Source organism: Diabrotica undecimpunctata, chromosome 3, assembly GCF_040954645.1.
Source record: "Diabrotica undecimpunctata isolate CICGRU chromosome 3, icDiaUnde3, whole genome shotgun sequence".
Taxonomy (NCBI): Eukaryota; Metazoa; Arthropoda; class Insecta; order Coleoptera; family Chrysomelidae; genus Diabrotica; species Diabrotica undecimpunctata.
Window position 1 is genome coordinate 33344781 of NC_092805.1, and position 12999 is coordinate 33357779.

The following is a 12999-nucleotide window of genomic DNA, read 5'->3' on the forward strand; positions in this document are numbered from 1 at the left end:
GTTCCCAGGTATACACAAAATAGGATTCATCAATAAACAAGCCCATTCCAAACATTAAAGTTAAAATTTAAGAATTCATCACTTGAAAACTGTTTCTCCTTCAACCAATGGTCTCTTCGCTTCAAGACAATACTCAAAAATATCATTAGGCTAATTTCCATTTTTAAATGATAAAAATAACTCTTCTTAACCCAAACTAAACATGCAAAAGAAATGGTAAACATTAGACTGTTATGTTTGTTTATACCATTTATATCGGCCATGACACTGCAATTGACCTGCCCTCTACATTCAGTTTCAGTCGCGAATTGACTTTGCTGGTAAAGCGTAATAAAGCTAAGCTCTGTCATGTGTACGGTACCGCTTTTTTCTAACGTACGCTCAACGCGGCGTCTACCGCCCTTATGTGTACAGGGCCTAAAGTGACTGTTTTAAGCTGTTACTCAGAAGTCGTAGACTTTTAAGTTTGAATGACCCCATGATATAAAGTAGAGGCATGTGCTTGAAAATGGAACTCTCAATAATAAATAAAAAAAATTAGCATAAACTATTTATTAAACACCTATTTTTTACATTTCTTAAAATACTAAATAAAGTACAAAAGACCAACCAATACAGACTATAACTATTTATAGTGTACAAAACATAAAAATAGTATAAGAATTCCAAGAAAACGTCTACTGTTGTATTAATTTTATCCAGTTAATTGACTTAAAATATATAAAATATTTATTCTACTTATGTCATCTGTTTAATAATAGCAACATGATTCAACAGTTAATTTAAAAAGTGTACCTAGTCTATAAAAAATATTTTTTCTAACTTTACGTCCTGAGAAAATTGGTATTTTATACTCTAACAGTCAAATAAAAATCAAAACTCCAAAGTCAAATTCTAATATGTGGTTTTAGTCTAATATCTAGCGATGTTTTATTTCTCACAGTCATCAAGGGCAGCCATATCCGTACATTCCATAATCTTCGGTACCTTCTTCAAGCATTCTTCATCCATATCATCGAATGCTTCCATGGTTTTCTTAACATCCAATTTTCCTGACAATGCAAAACAAAATATTAAATTGTGGTGAAAAAAAAATTATTCCGTGCAGCAATTAAAAGATAGTAACTTATTGGTACGTATATGTCTTTTTAATTATTTATTTTAATTACTTAATAAAGTATTTAATGCGGTCGGTGATTTCGGTCTGGGTAACAAAAATGAGCGAGGAGAGTTACTAATTGAATTTTGTAATGACCACGATTTCGTCATATCCAATACGTGGTATCAACTCCCACCAAGAAGATTGTATACATGGCGAGCACCAGGAGATCGTCCAGGTCATATGATACGAAATCAAATTGATTACATCTTGATAAACAAAAAGTTCCGCAATTATATAAAAAGAGTGGCCACTTACCCTGGTGCGGAAATTTCGTCTGACCACAAGCCCCTAATCGCGAATGTAAGCGAACATAAACACTAGAGAATTAATGAGAGATGAAGAGCTTAGATCTACATACACTAAGAACATCAACGAGAACTTGAGAAACATACAAGGAGATTAAAAAAATTATAAAACTACATAAAAAAGTCAAAGAAATTTCGAGTATATACAAGAAACAACATGAGACTCGCCTGAAGAATAATCAAGGAAACTACGTTCATACCCAGGAAGAACTAACTAAAATCTGGGCAAACTATGCTTCGTCCCTCTTTGCGGATAATAGACCGAATCTGCCAATTACTAACTTAACCATGGAAAATTTATCCGGCCCTCCCATTATTCGCGCTGAGACCGAGGTAGAGTACGCTATAAAAGTAGCAAAACTAGGCAAGGCCCCTGAACCGGATGAAATGACTACGGAAGCCATAAAAAATGTTGGAAGATGATAACATCGACATGCTGGTAACAATTTTCAATGCCATAAATAACACCGGCCACATCCCAACGGATTGGCTTCATTCAACCTTTATAATGATCCTTAAATCACAAATAGCGAAAAAATGCAAGGACCACAGACTGATAAGTTTAATGAGCCATTTGCTTAAGGTGTTTCTTCGCATCCTTCACACAAGAATGTTCAGAAAGCTGGAAGATCTAAGCGGTGAGACACAATTTGGTTTCAAGAGCGGACGGGATACACATGAAGCAGCTTTATGCTTGAATACGCTTGTACAAAACTGCATGGATCAAAAGGATATAGTCATAAAAGAGTTATCCAGAATCTCTATTGGAATCAAAAAGCATGAGTGAGACTGAACAAATCAACTAACAGAGAAGAATTTGAAATTTTAAGAGGGGTGTGACAGGGGTGTATATTGTCTCCTTTGCTCTTCAATCTTTATGTGGAGAACATTCTTGCAGAGGCACTGGAAGGCTCTGAGTGTGGAATAAAGGTAAACGGGTTCCCGATAAATAACATTCGTTACGCCGACGACACCGCGATAATAACAGACAACGAATATGATATGCAGTTGATGATAAATAAAATAAACAGCGCAGGAAAAATATATGGCTTGAAGATGAATGCTGGAAAAACTAAATGCATGGCAATAAGAAAAAACGCACTTTTAAGAATACAACTGCAAGTAGATAATGCTCCAATCGATCAAGTGAAAACATTTAAATACTGGGGAATGATGATGAATGACCAATGGGGGATCCTCAACAAGAAACAAAATGCCGTACCAAACAAGCAAGACAAGCTTTTATCAAATTTAAACCGCTACTATGTAACCGTAATATTTCTTTCAATCTCCGCTACAGGATGGTTAAATGTATGGTCCATATTTTTATACGGCATGGAAACATAGACGTTAAGAGTACCTTTCATTAATAAGTTGCATTTTGAAATGTGGACGTTGCGAAGAATGTTCCGCATACCATGGACAGATAGGGTGAGAAACGAGGAAGACTTAAGAAAGTCAAATACTGAAAGAGAGAAAAATTCTGAGAGGAAAAAAATACGTAATCTCTCAACTAATCATCCAGGGAAAGATTGAAGACAAGAGAGGAGTAGGTCGCAAAGAAATGTAGTGGCTACGGAATATAAAGAACTGGACAGGCATAAATAACACTGGCGATCTTTTGCATGCCGCAAAAGACAGACGTCTGGCCTTAAGATAATTCGCCAACACACTATAGGTGCACGGCACTATAAGAAGACATGTCTTTTGGGACTTAAATCTAGATATAGTATATGGTTTCAGAATTTTTGTGGTATTTAATGCTACAGATATTTCCAGATACCAGTCAATACAATATGTTTAAAAACTGTCAACAAAATATACAAGACAAAATAAAGTCCAACAGGCCATTTCATGGCTTGCATCATTGGTTATGTAGCTAGTCAGATATAATTTATAAGGTTTATTTGTAGTGTGTAGTGTATGATACACTCTGTGTATATTCGTAAACTTAAGAAAAGTCAAAGGATAATACAGAAACTCTAACTGTTTAAGAAACTGTAAGAAACATTTAACATGCCCTTGTGCCAGTTGAAAAAGAGACCCTCAAACCACTTGGTGAAACAAGAAAACTAAAATGACAGTAGAAATGCTTTAACTTATGCAATAATAAAGAAAATATAAAGCAAAAGACCTAAATCAATAAAAATAAATTCGGGAAAACCACGAAAAGAAAATTCGAGAGGCAAAGGAGAGGTTCCAGGCAGATTCTCTAAGACAGATTCCAGGCAAAAGAAGATCTGGATAAAATGTATGATAACTATAATTTATACAAAAAAAAACAAGAAATTACAGGTTTTAAAAATAGTACAAGAACAAATATCCCTAAAAATGATAAAGGGAATATTATTACTAATGTGAAGGAGAGATTGTGTTACTGGACCAATTACATCCAACAAATATTTAATGATGAAAGAGAAGAACTGCCTTTAAAAACCACAGAGGATACCTGATCATCAATATTACGAGAAGTCATCTATGGGATCATAAAGATAAACGATAGCAAAGCTACTGGATCAGATGTGTCAAGCAAATCTATGATGTAATGGTTGAACTTTTTAATCTAATATATCAGACTACCACAATCACCAGACAAAGGCTACAATCGACCTTTGTAGCAATGTTCAAAAAGTTAAGTGCAACAACTTGCTTAGAGCACTGAACAATAGCTTTAAAGCTATTAAATATGAAATGAATGACATACAATTTGGCTTTATAAATGATAGGGCCACAAGAGACGCTTTGTTCGGATCTGATGTGCTAGCTCAGAGATTCATGGATATAAATCAGTACATGTATTTATGTTTTGTAGACTTTCGAAGTAAGTCGCATGAAGTCCGACTGAAATAAACAATTCTTACGGCCCAGAAATAACAAACGAAGAAGTAACTATGGTCATTAAGCGGATTAAAGATGGGAAATCACCATGAAATTTTAAAGCTATTAGAGGCACACCAAATCACAACTCCTACGAAACTATTCAACAACATCTACGAGACTGGTTACTTACCAAAAGACTGGCTACTATCAATATTCATTCCACTTCCTAAAAAACCAAACACTAGAAAATATCAAGAACATAGATTAATTAGTTTGATGAGCCATGTACTTTAAGTACTTACTATCATTCACTCGCGCATATACACCAAATCAGAAGAACACCTAAGTGAAGTTTAATTTGGATTCACCAATAATTTACGTGTTAAATACAACGAAAAGATCGCCAAGTACAGAGATCTACAAATACAAATCAGGAGACAATGGAGAATGGAAAGTACCCAGACAGTACCTATTATTCTATCTACTACTGGTGTTATTCCCAAAAACCTCCCACAGAACATAAAACAGCTGGGTCTAAATGAACATCACTATAAGGCCATGCAGAAAGCTGTACTCCTCGCGACGTCCAGATGTGTACGAAAATTTTTGAGAGATACTCCAACGTACCATGTCACCTAGGGCTCGATAACACGGAAAGGTCCCACCAGAGCTTAATCCTTTTGATACCGTAGCTATCTGGGATGAGTGAATTTTCCCTTTAGAGGGAGTGTGAGCGGTATGGCTAAATCTGGGATATCACATGTCCAACTTTACATGATTTTGGCTTTGATCATAAAAAAGTGAGACGAAAAATTATTTTGCTTGAAGAAGAGGGCATAATAATATGAAGACATACACATTTATTAAACATAAACAGATTAAGAGAACAAGGTATGTAGTCGAGTATATTATTTTTATTTTATATTTGTATGCTGGTGGTGCTCTGTAAGAAAAATATGTAAAATTTAGTTATCATCCTTGATAATGCGCTATATTATACCACAAAAATCGACAAAATTCCCAAAACAAGTTGGAGAAAACAATTATCATTGTGGATGATCCAGAAGAAAGTACCATACGAAGATAATATGTTAAAAAGTTAAAAGGTTAGTAAGTAGCTTTTATACATCTCCCTATGTCATTTCTTCAAAACGGTAAGGTATTTAAGCCTTGCAAAATATTGATATAAGTAATCCAAATATAACAAGGCAAAATAAGTTGTGAAAATTTTATTTTGTTTTAATTAAATTACTGATTATGTGTGTATTATTTTTTTTCATTCATAAATTTCTTATGAATCTTAGGAATCAAACAAAATATAATTAGTAACAAGCTTTGGTGGAATGAAGACGTCGAAAATGCGGTAACCGAAAAGAAAAGATTATACCATAAGTGGTTGAATACAAAAGATGAGGCAGACAAAGACCGATACAATGAAATGAAGAAGAAAACTAGAAAGATAATTATGACCTCCAAAAATGAGATATGGGATAGAAGGTGCAGAGAGATAGAATCTTATATTGGAGGACGACAATGCACTGAGGCGTGGAAGTTTATAAACTCTGTTAAGAAGCCGACTAACGAGAAAGTGATTCTAAATCCCATAAATCCCGAGGATTGGACACATTATTACAAATATCTATTAAATGAGAACAGAGACGAATTTAAAGAAGATATGAATTCATCAAGAATCGAAATTCTGGGAGAGCATATTACCATAGATATCAACATAGTTCAAAAAGCTATAGCAGGGATGAAGAATGGAAAAGCAAGTGGACCAGAGGGAGTAACTACGAAATTAATAAAGAATGGCTCAGAGAAATTACACAGAATGATCACGGTGATATTTAACGAATATATTAATGGACATCCAAAAAACGTCAATCAGGCAAGCTACAGTGTGATTGTGGATCTTGGTGTATGAGTTCCTGTATGAAATATTACTCATGTACCACTAATTAATTTAAATTAACTCGATCTCTGTCATCATATCAATGTTAAGTAGGTTATTATTGTAAAAATTATGATATAATCCCAAATATACATATCAGATCACAAAATCGCAATTTTTAAAACTAAAAAGTTGATAAAAAGGTAAGTCCTACCTTTACTGTCAATAAGATCCATGGAAACGAAAATGCAATGCACATAGCAATATCCTTGCTCATCAACTTCTTCCTCTGAGTCTTCCTCAATTTTCTTTACTTTGTCGGGACTGATGCCAGTTTCCTTTATGCAGTAGTCTTTGATAGTCACATTTTTGGGGCCCTCGGGTGCAGCAGCACACTAATAACATTAAACAAAATAAAATAGGAAGTTAGAAACAAACGATTTTACACTCTAACAAATTGTATAAAAAAAATTCTGCTATTATATATTTTATTATTACACCTAGTTCTTTTGAATCGACTCACACAGACAATCTTAGTTATTTCGGAAAACTTTTTTTTTACTTTTGCAAAAATTTTATTATTTGCAACTATTTTGGTATCAGACTATTCTTTTTTTTTTATTTAGAAAATCGCATCGACCAAATGTCCATTAGCGAAAAATTAATTGATTACATTAGGTACAATTACTGCATTATAATTTGGTTTATTAAATATTGCGGTACTTATTAATGTCTTTATTGTTAGTGTCGTATTACAAGTTTCACATCGCAGAGGTTCGAACATTTTAATTAAGTCATCATGCGTTAACCTAGTATGTCCAAGTCCGAGGCGCATTACTATTATTTCTTGACTTCTTGACGTAGGTAACACATTCCATGTCTCTATGCTGGGTATGCTCGGGAGAACCAAGTCCAAACCCAAAGCATTCCCATCTCCACCCTTTCCTCTCCCCACTTCCAAACCAATTCGCCAACACGTACTAGCCAAGCGTGGCGTTAAAACATAAAATGGGACATCATCGGTCTCAGTGAAATAAGACGAAGAGGAGAAGCCCAAATTACTCTTAAATCAGGACACATATTACATTTTAGAGGTGAAGAAGGCACTTCAAATGGTAGAGTAGGATTCATTATACATAGAAAGCATACACAAAATATAGTTAAAATTATCAGCATAAGCCCCAGGATTGTATATCTCATCTTCAAACTAAATACAAGATATAACCTTAAGGTAATTCAGACATATGCTCCAACGACTACCCACTCGGATGAAGAAATTGAAAAATTTTATGAGGACCTAGAAACAGCGTTACATGCCACACCAGCATAGATATTACACAATAATTATGGGCGACTTTAATACGAAAATGGAGTTTCAACAAGATGAGAGCATAGATCGCTGAACTTCTTCCACTAGGAAAATGGTTCATGATGAACTCTTTTTTCGATAAAACGCCTCAGCATAAATGGACATGGATCAGCCCAGATGGCAGTGTCAAAAATGAAATAGATTATATCATAACAAACAGAAAAAAATAATCAAAGACATCGAAGTACTTAACAAATCTTTAATAGGAAGCGACCACAGATTAATCCGAGCTAAGACACTATTAAATGTCAAATTGGAAAGAACAAAGATGTGGATTCCCCCAGAAAACAACGACCCGTATGAAGATACACTAACCAGACATATACAAGACTTGCAAGACGAAATAGAAAATGTAGATCAAGCAAATGATGGCATAATGAAGGCTCTAAAAGATACGGTAAGGAAGTGCTGCCCGACCGTTCTGACCCATAAAGAAAAACTTAACCAAAATACCAAAGAGCTAATCGGTAAAAGAAAACAGCTGACGGAAAAATACGGCTCCAACTACACAACAATGAAGAAATTAAATAAAGAAATCCACCAATCAATCCGAAAAGACGTAAGAGAAAACAATACAAGAGAATTAACTAAGATAGTTCAAGAAAACAAAAGTTTAAAAGTTTTGAGGAGAAATACAAACAACATAGGCAACAAAAATATGTACAAAATAGAAAACAAAGATGGAAACATTACTACTGATAGAACCAAAATCCTTCAGGTTGTCGAATCCTTTTATCGCGAAATGTATGAGAACACCGCCGAAAGGGAAGATCAGCCTCTGCCCAAAATGACAAACCAGGGATCAGAATTAATGCCAGAAATAACTCCATACGAAATCAAAACGGCACTTTTAGAACTAAAAAATAACAAATCCCCTGGCGATGATTGAGTAGTGATCGAAGCGATCAAACTAGGTGGAAATAAAATTATCCAGGCTTTGGCCAAGCTTTTCACCGAAAGCATCTACCAAGGAAAAACTCCTTCTCAATGGAATAATGCAGTCATTACTTTATTACACAAGCAAGGAGACATAACAGATTTAAAAAACTATGCTACAGCTACCGTAAGACTATCTGAGCAAGAAACCAATAAATTCTGTATACAGCGAGGAGTACCGCAAGGAGACACAGTCTCTTCAAAGCTATTCACGACGCTTTTAGAACATACTTGTAAGAAGGCACATCTGATGATGCAATAATAATGTTGGAAGAATTATCTATAATGGCTAATCTTGTGCTAAATCAAAATATTGCTGTTGATGACAGGGATATTGTGCAGACTACATCGTAAAAGTACCTAGGATATGAAATTCGGTTGGGCAGAGAAAACTAGACATGTAAGCTCCCACGTCGCATATGATTAGCCTGGCCAGCGTTTGGTTAATTAAACTATGTATTTAAATCGAATCTACCCATATGCCCCAAAAGGAAAATCTTTGGCCAAGGTGTGTTACCTATACTCACTTATGGAGCGGAAATATTAACACTTACAAAAAAGGTAGTTACTAAGATTCGCGTGACTCAGATAGTTATGGAGTGCCAGATGTTGAGTGTTTCCCTGAGAGACCGAATCCCAAACAAAGAAATACGTTGTAGAATAAAAACAACAGACGCTATCGAAAAAATCGCGTCGAGTAAATGGAATTGGACAGGACACGTCGCCAGATTATCAGACAACCGATGGACAAAACGTATTTTAGAGTGGAGACCAAGGCAAGAAGCAATACGGAGCAGAGGACGCCCACCTAGGACTAGATGGACTGACGACCTGAAGCATGTTAGCAATAACTGGATGCAAGCCGCACAAGACAGAGACAGATGGAAAGAGCTGAGGGAGACCTGGGTCTAGTAGTGGACGCATACAGGTTGATGATGATGATGATTCCAAACTAACTTCTTTTATCAAATTCACAATTTTTTTATTGTATTATTAATTTATATTCCTTATTCTTTTGGATGATAGAGGACATTGTTCGTTACTCAATGTTTCAACTTTAATGCGATACGTAAATAAATTTAATGCTAAAACAAGAATTATCTTGTATACGCAGAACTTAGAGTACAAAACAATAGAGTACAACATACCACTACATCTGGCATTTGTCGATTATCACAAAGCATTCGACAGTATCGAGAAATGGGCTTTCTTAACAGCATTGGACAACGCCAGAGTAGATTCAAGATATGCTGCCCTCCTTAAGAATATATACGATGATGCTACTTTTCACGTAAAAATAGATGATGATCTGGAAACTATGAAAATAGACCTTGGCAAAGGCGTGAGACAAGGTGACACCATCTCACCCAAGTTATTTACTTTGGCATTAGAAAATGTCTTCAAAAAACTAAATTGGGTCGAAAAGGGATTAAAAATAGATGGAGTATATCTTAACCATTTGCGTTTCGCAGACGACATAGTACTAATAAGCACAGATATCCATGAACTAAAATCAATGCTACAAGATTTAAATCACAAATCGAATCAAATAGGATTAAAAATGAATCTCGACAAAACAAAGATATTAAGCAACAGCCTAGAAAACATCACGATAGATAACATCAATGTAGAAAAGGTAGAACAATATATATATCTAGGACATGCAATTAAAAACGAAAAGGAAAATCAAACCCTAGAAATTAAAAGAAGGACACAATTATCATGGGCTGCTTTTGGGAAGTTGAGCTTCATTTTAAAAGACAGAAAAATCCCAATACACTTAAAACGAAAAACCTATGACACTTGTTTACTACCAGTTGCAACTTATGGATTGGAAACTATGGCAATAACAAGAAAAATGGCAGAACAATTAAGAGTAACTCAACGGGCCATGGAGAGGGCCATGTTAAATATAAGCCTCAGAGACAAAATTCCTAACACCGAAATACGTCGAAGAACTAAAGTAACCGACATCATGGAAAAAATAGCGACATTGAGATGGCAATGGGTAGCACATGTAGCAAGACAAGACACCAACAGATGGTCTCATAAAGTGACATTCTGGAGACCTCGAGAAACAAAAAGAAGCGTGGGAAGACCCAAAAAGAGATGGATAGACGATATAACAGCTGTAGCTGGAAAGCAATGTATGAGAATTGCAAAAGATAGGGAAGCGTGGAAACAATTGGAGGAGGCCTATGTCCAACAATGGATGAATGAAGGCTGAAGAAGAAGAAGAAGACGCAGAACTTATGTCCTTTTAGCACTTAAAAAAATTAAGAAATGCAATACGAAATGAACTAGACAAAAGTAGAACATGCACTTTGGCATATCATTTTATCCTAATAACCAAAAGTGATCTGTGTAAGTGCATATCTGACAGATATGGGGCCAAACCCTTTAATTTGATGAAGCATATTTGACTCATCATCTGTGTATAAGTATTTTTATTTTTATGTATATAAAATATACTATACCTATTTTCACTTGCCACTTAACCGATATTTTAATGATTATTCAATGACTATGTACTTACATATCCTTCCAAAGCAAAGCTTGCCACTACTACTAAAGTAATCAAAAGTTGGTTTTGATTCATTGTAACACACCGTATAGTATTATCGAAACTGAAGTTCTGAATGAAGCAAAAAGTATCAATGTATTTAAATCTGCTGCAAGCATCTATAACGTATTACATAACCTTAATTTTTCAGTAGCGCACTAAAATTATTTGTTATATGTACATAAGAATCAATACCTACAAAAAATATATAGCGATATAAAGTGCGAGGTTGGAACTTTTATTCTTTATTTTCCACAGACAAAAAATTAGGCATATCTGTTGACTAAGGAAGGTTTTATCATATTATATATTATATTATAATAATACACTATGTTAAAGCAGGTCAGTTTACCTATGACTTGAGCTAAAGTTTATTGTGTTTGCTGTCTATTGTTGTTTCCAACACCCAGTATAGAATTTTTGTACCCTGTAGAAGTTTCTACAGGTCTTCTTCTTGGTGTATCCGAAATATAACAGTGTCTCCTCTTGATTGCCCATACAGTTTTTGTCGTTTACGGCCCAGCGCCTCGACGTCGCATAATACAAGTTTTTTAGTTTCTAGTTCCATATCAAAGAGTGTGCAGTTAAGGTCTCCATTTTAAATGCCTATTTTATTCAGGAATTTTCTTACTGGTACATGCCCGGTCAACATTCCTGTTACTGTTCTCATTTTATTCCTGCCCATGTAAAGCAGTTCATCCATTATTTTTCTACATGGTCCACCAATGAAGGATTCTCTTTGTTTTAGGATTCTCTCCCAATATCGCTCATGACTCTCTTTGATTCAGTCCTCTACAGCCCTACGAACTGCAGCCTTTGGTATTCCCAGAGTTACAGCAATATGTTTGTTTCGTTCGATATCCTTTTTGCAAGTTGATCTGCTTTTTCCTTACCTTCGATGCGCTGATGTCCTAGTACCCAGACAGGCTCAATCTTTTTTCGGTTTCCCAGTTCATTCAGTTCTTTGATGCAGTCCCACACCAGCCTAGACGTCACTTCCTGATATGCCAGTACTTTCAGTGCCGCTTGACTGTCAGAAAATATATGAATAAAGCTTTCACTAATTCTTGGATTATTGGAGTATATTCCTGCCCCCTCGCCTTCTATAGTTTTGGATTCATCTGTATAGCAGATCTTATCCTATTAGTTATAGTACTCCTTATTTCTCCAAACATTCCTGTCTGGAATAGACACCTTATATGAATTTTTAAAACTGTATTTTTTGTCATGTGATCTGGTTTCTCGTTAAAAATATCCTGCGTTACAGTCCTTGTGATACTCATATGCCTTATATTGTTGGAGTAGTACGCATGGCACCAGTTATCCCCATATACGCAAGTCTTTGCACCTTGCCGAGTTTGACTTTTGCAGCTGTTTGAAGTGTCTTAGTCCATTACATCATCGCTGCATAGGCTATTGCGGGTTTGACCACCATACACCACCATACACTTATGCCCCTTATAAGTGTTGTAACTGCGCTGCTTGTTATTTTTTCTAATAGCCGGTTCCAGTTAAGTTTCGAGTCCAGTATAACTATAACCCTGAGATACTTTACCTCTCCCTTTGGCTGAATTACTTGTCCTTGCAGCTTTAAAGGACCTAATCCCTCTAGTTTCCGTCTGCGTGTGAAGGCAACTATGATGGATGTATATTTAGCCCCTCTCTATAAGTTCATTGTCTCCCTAGTTCTAAGGACTCGTTTATGCGATCTCTGACTACTGTATTATACTTTTCTTGCGAGATGATTACCAAATCATCCGCATAACCAATTGTTTTGTGACCATTTGCTTCTAAAGTTCTTCCATCACCAGATTCCACAGCAGTGGGGACAGAATTCCCTCTGTGGATATTCCATGTCGACCCGGGTCAACGCGGTCTCTTCAAGAATAGTTGTATTTACCACTCTATTCCTGAGCATAGGTTTTATCCAGTTCAAACATATGTCCTCGACTC

At 35.6% G+C, this 12999-nt stretch overlaps 1 protein-coding gene across 1 annotated transcript; it reads right to left on the reverse strand.

Moving 5' to 3' along the window:
- Positions 1–537: 537 nt before the first annotated feature.
- LOC140435546 (uncharacterized) lies at positions 538–11161 on the reverse strand. Its single transcript, XM_072524294.1, has 3 exons — positions 11020–11161; positions 6393–6573; positions 538–1052 (listed from the first exon to the last, which is right to left on the reverse strand). Exons 1-3 carry the CDS (start codon positions 11080–11082, stop codon positions 931–933), a joined length of 366 nt encoding a protein of 121 aa, XP_072380395.1. The 5' UTR covers positions 11083–11161; the 3' UTR covers positions 538–930.
- Between the last annotated feature and the right edge of the window lie 1838 nt (positions 11162–12999).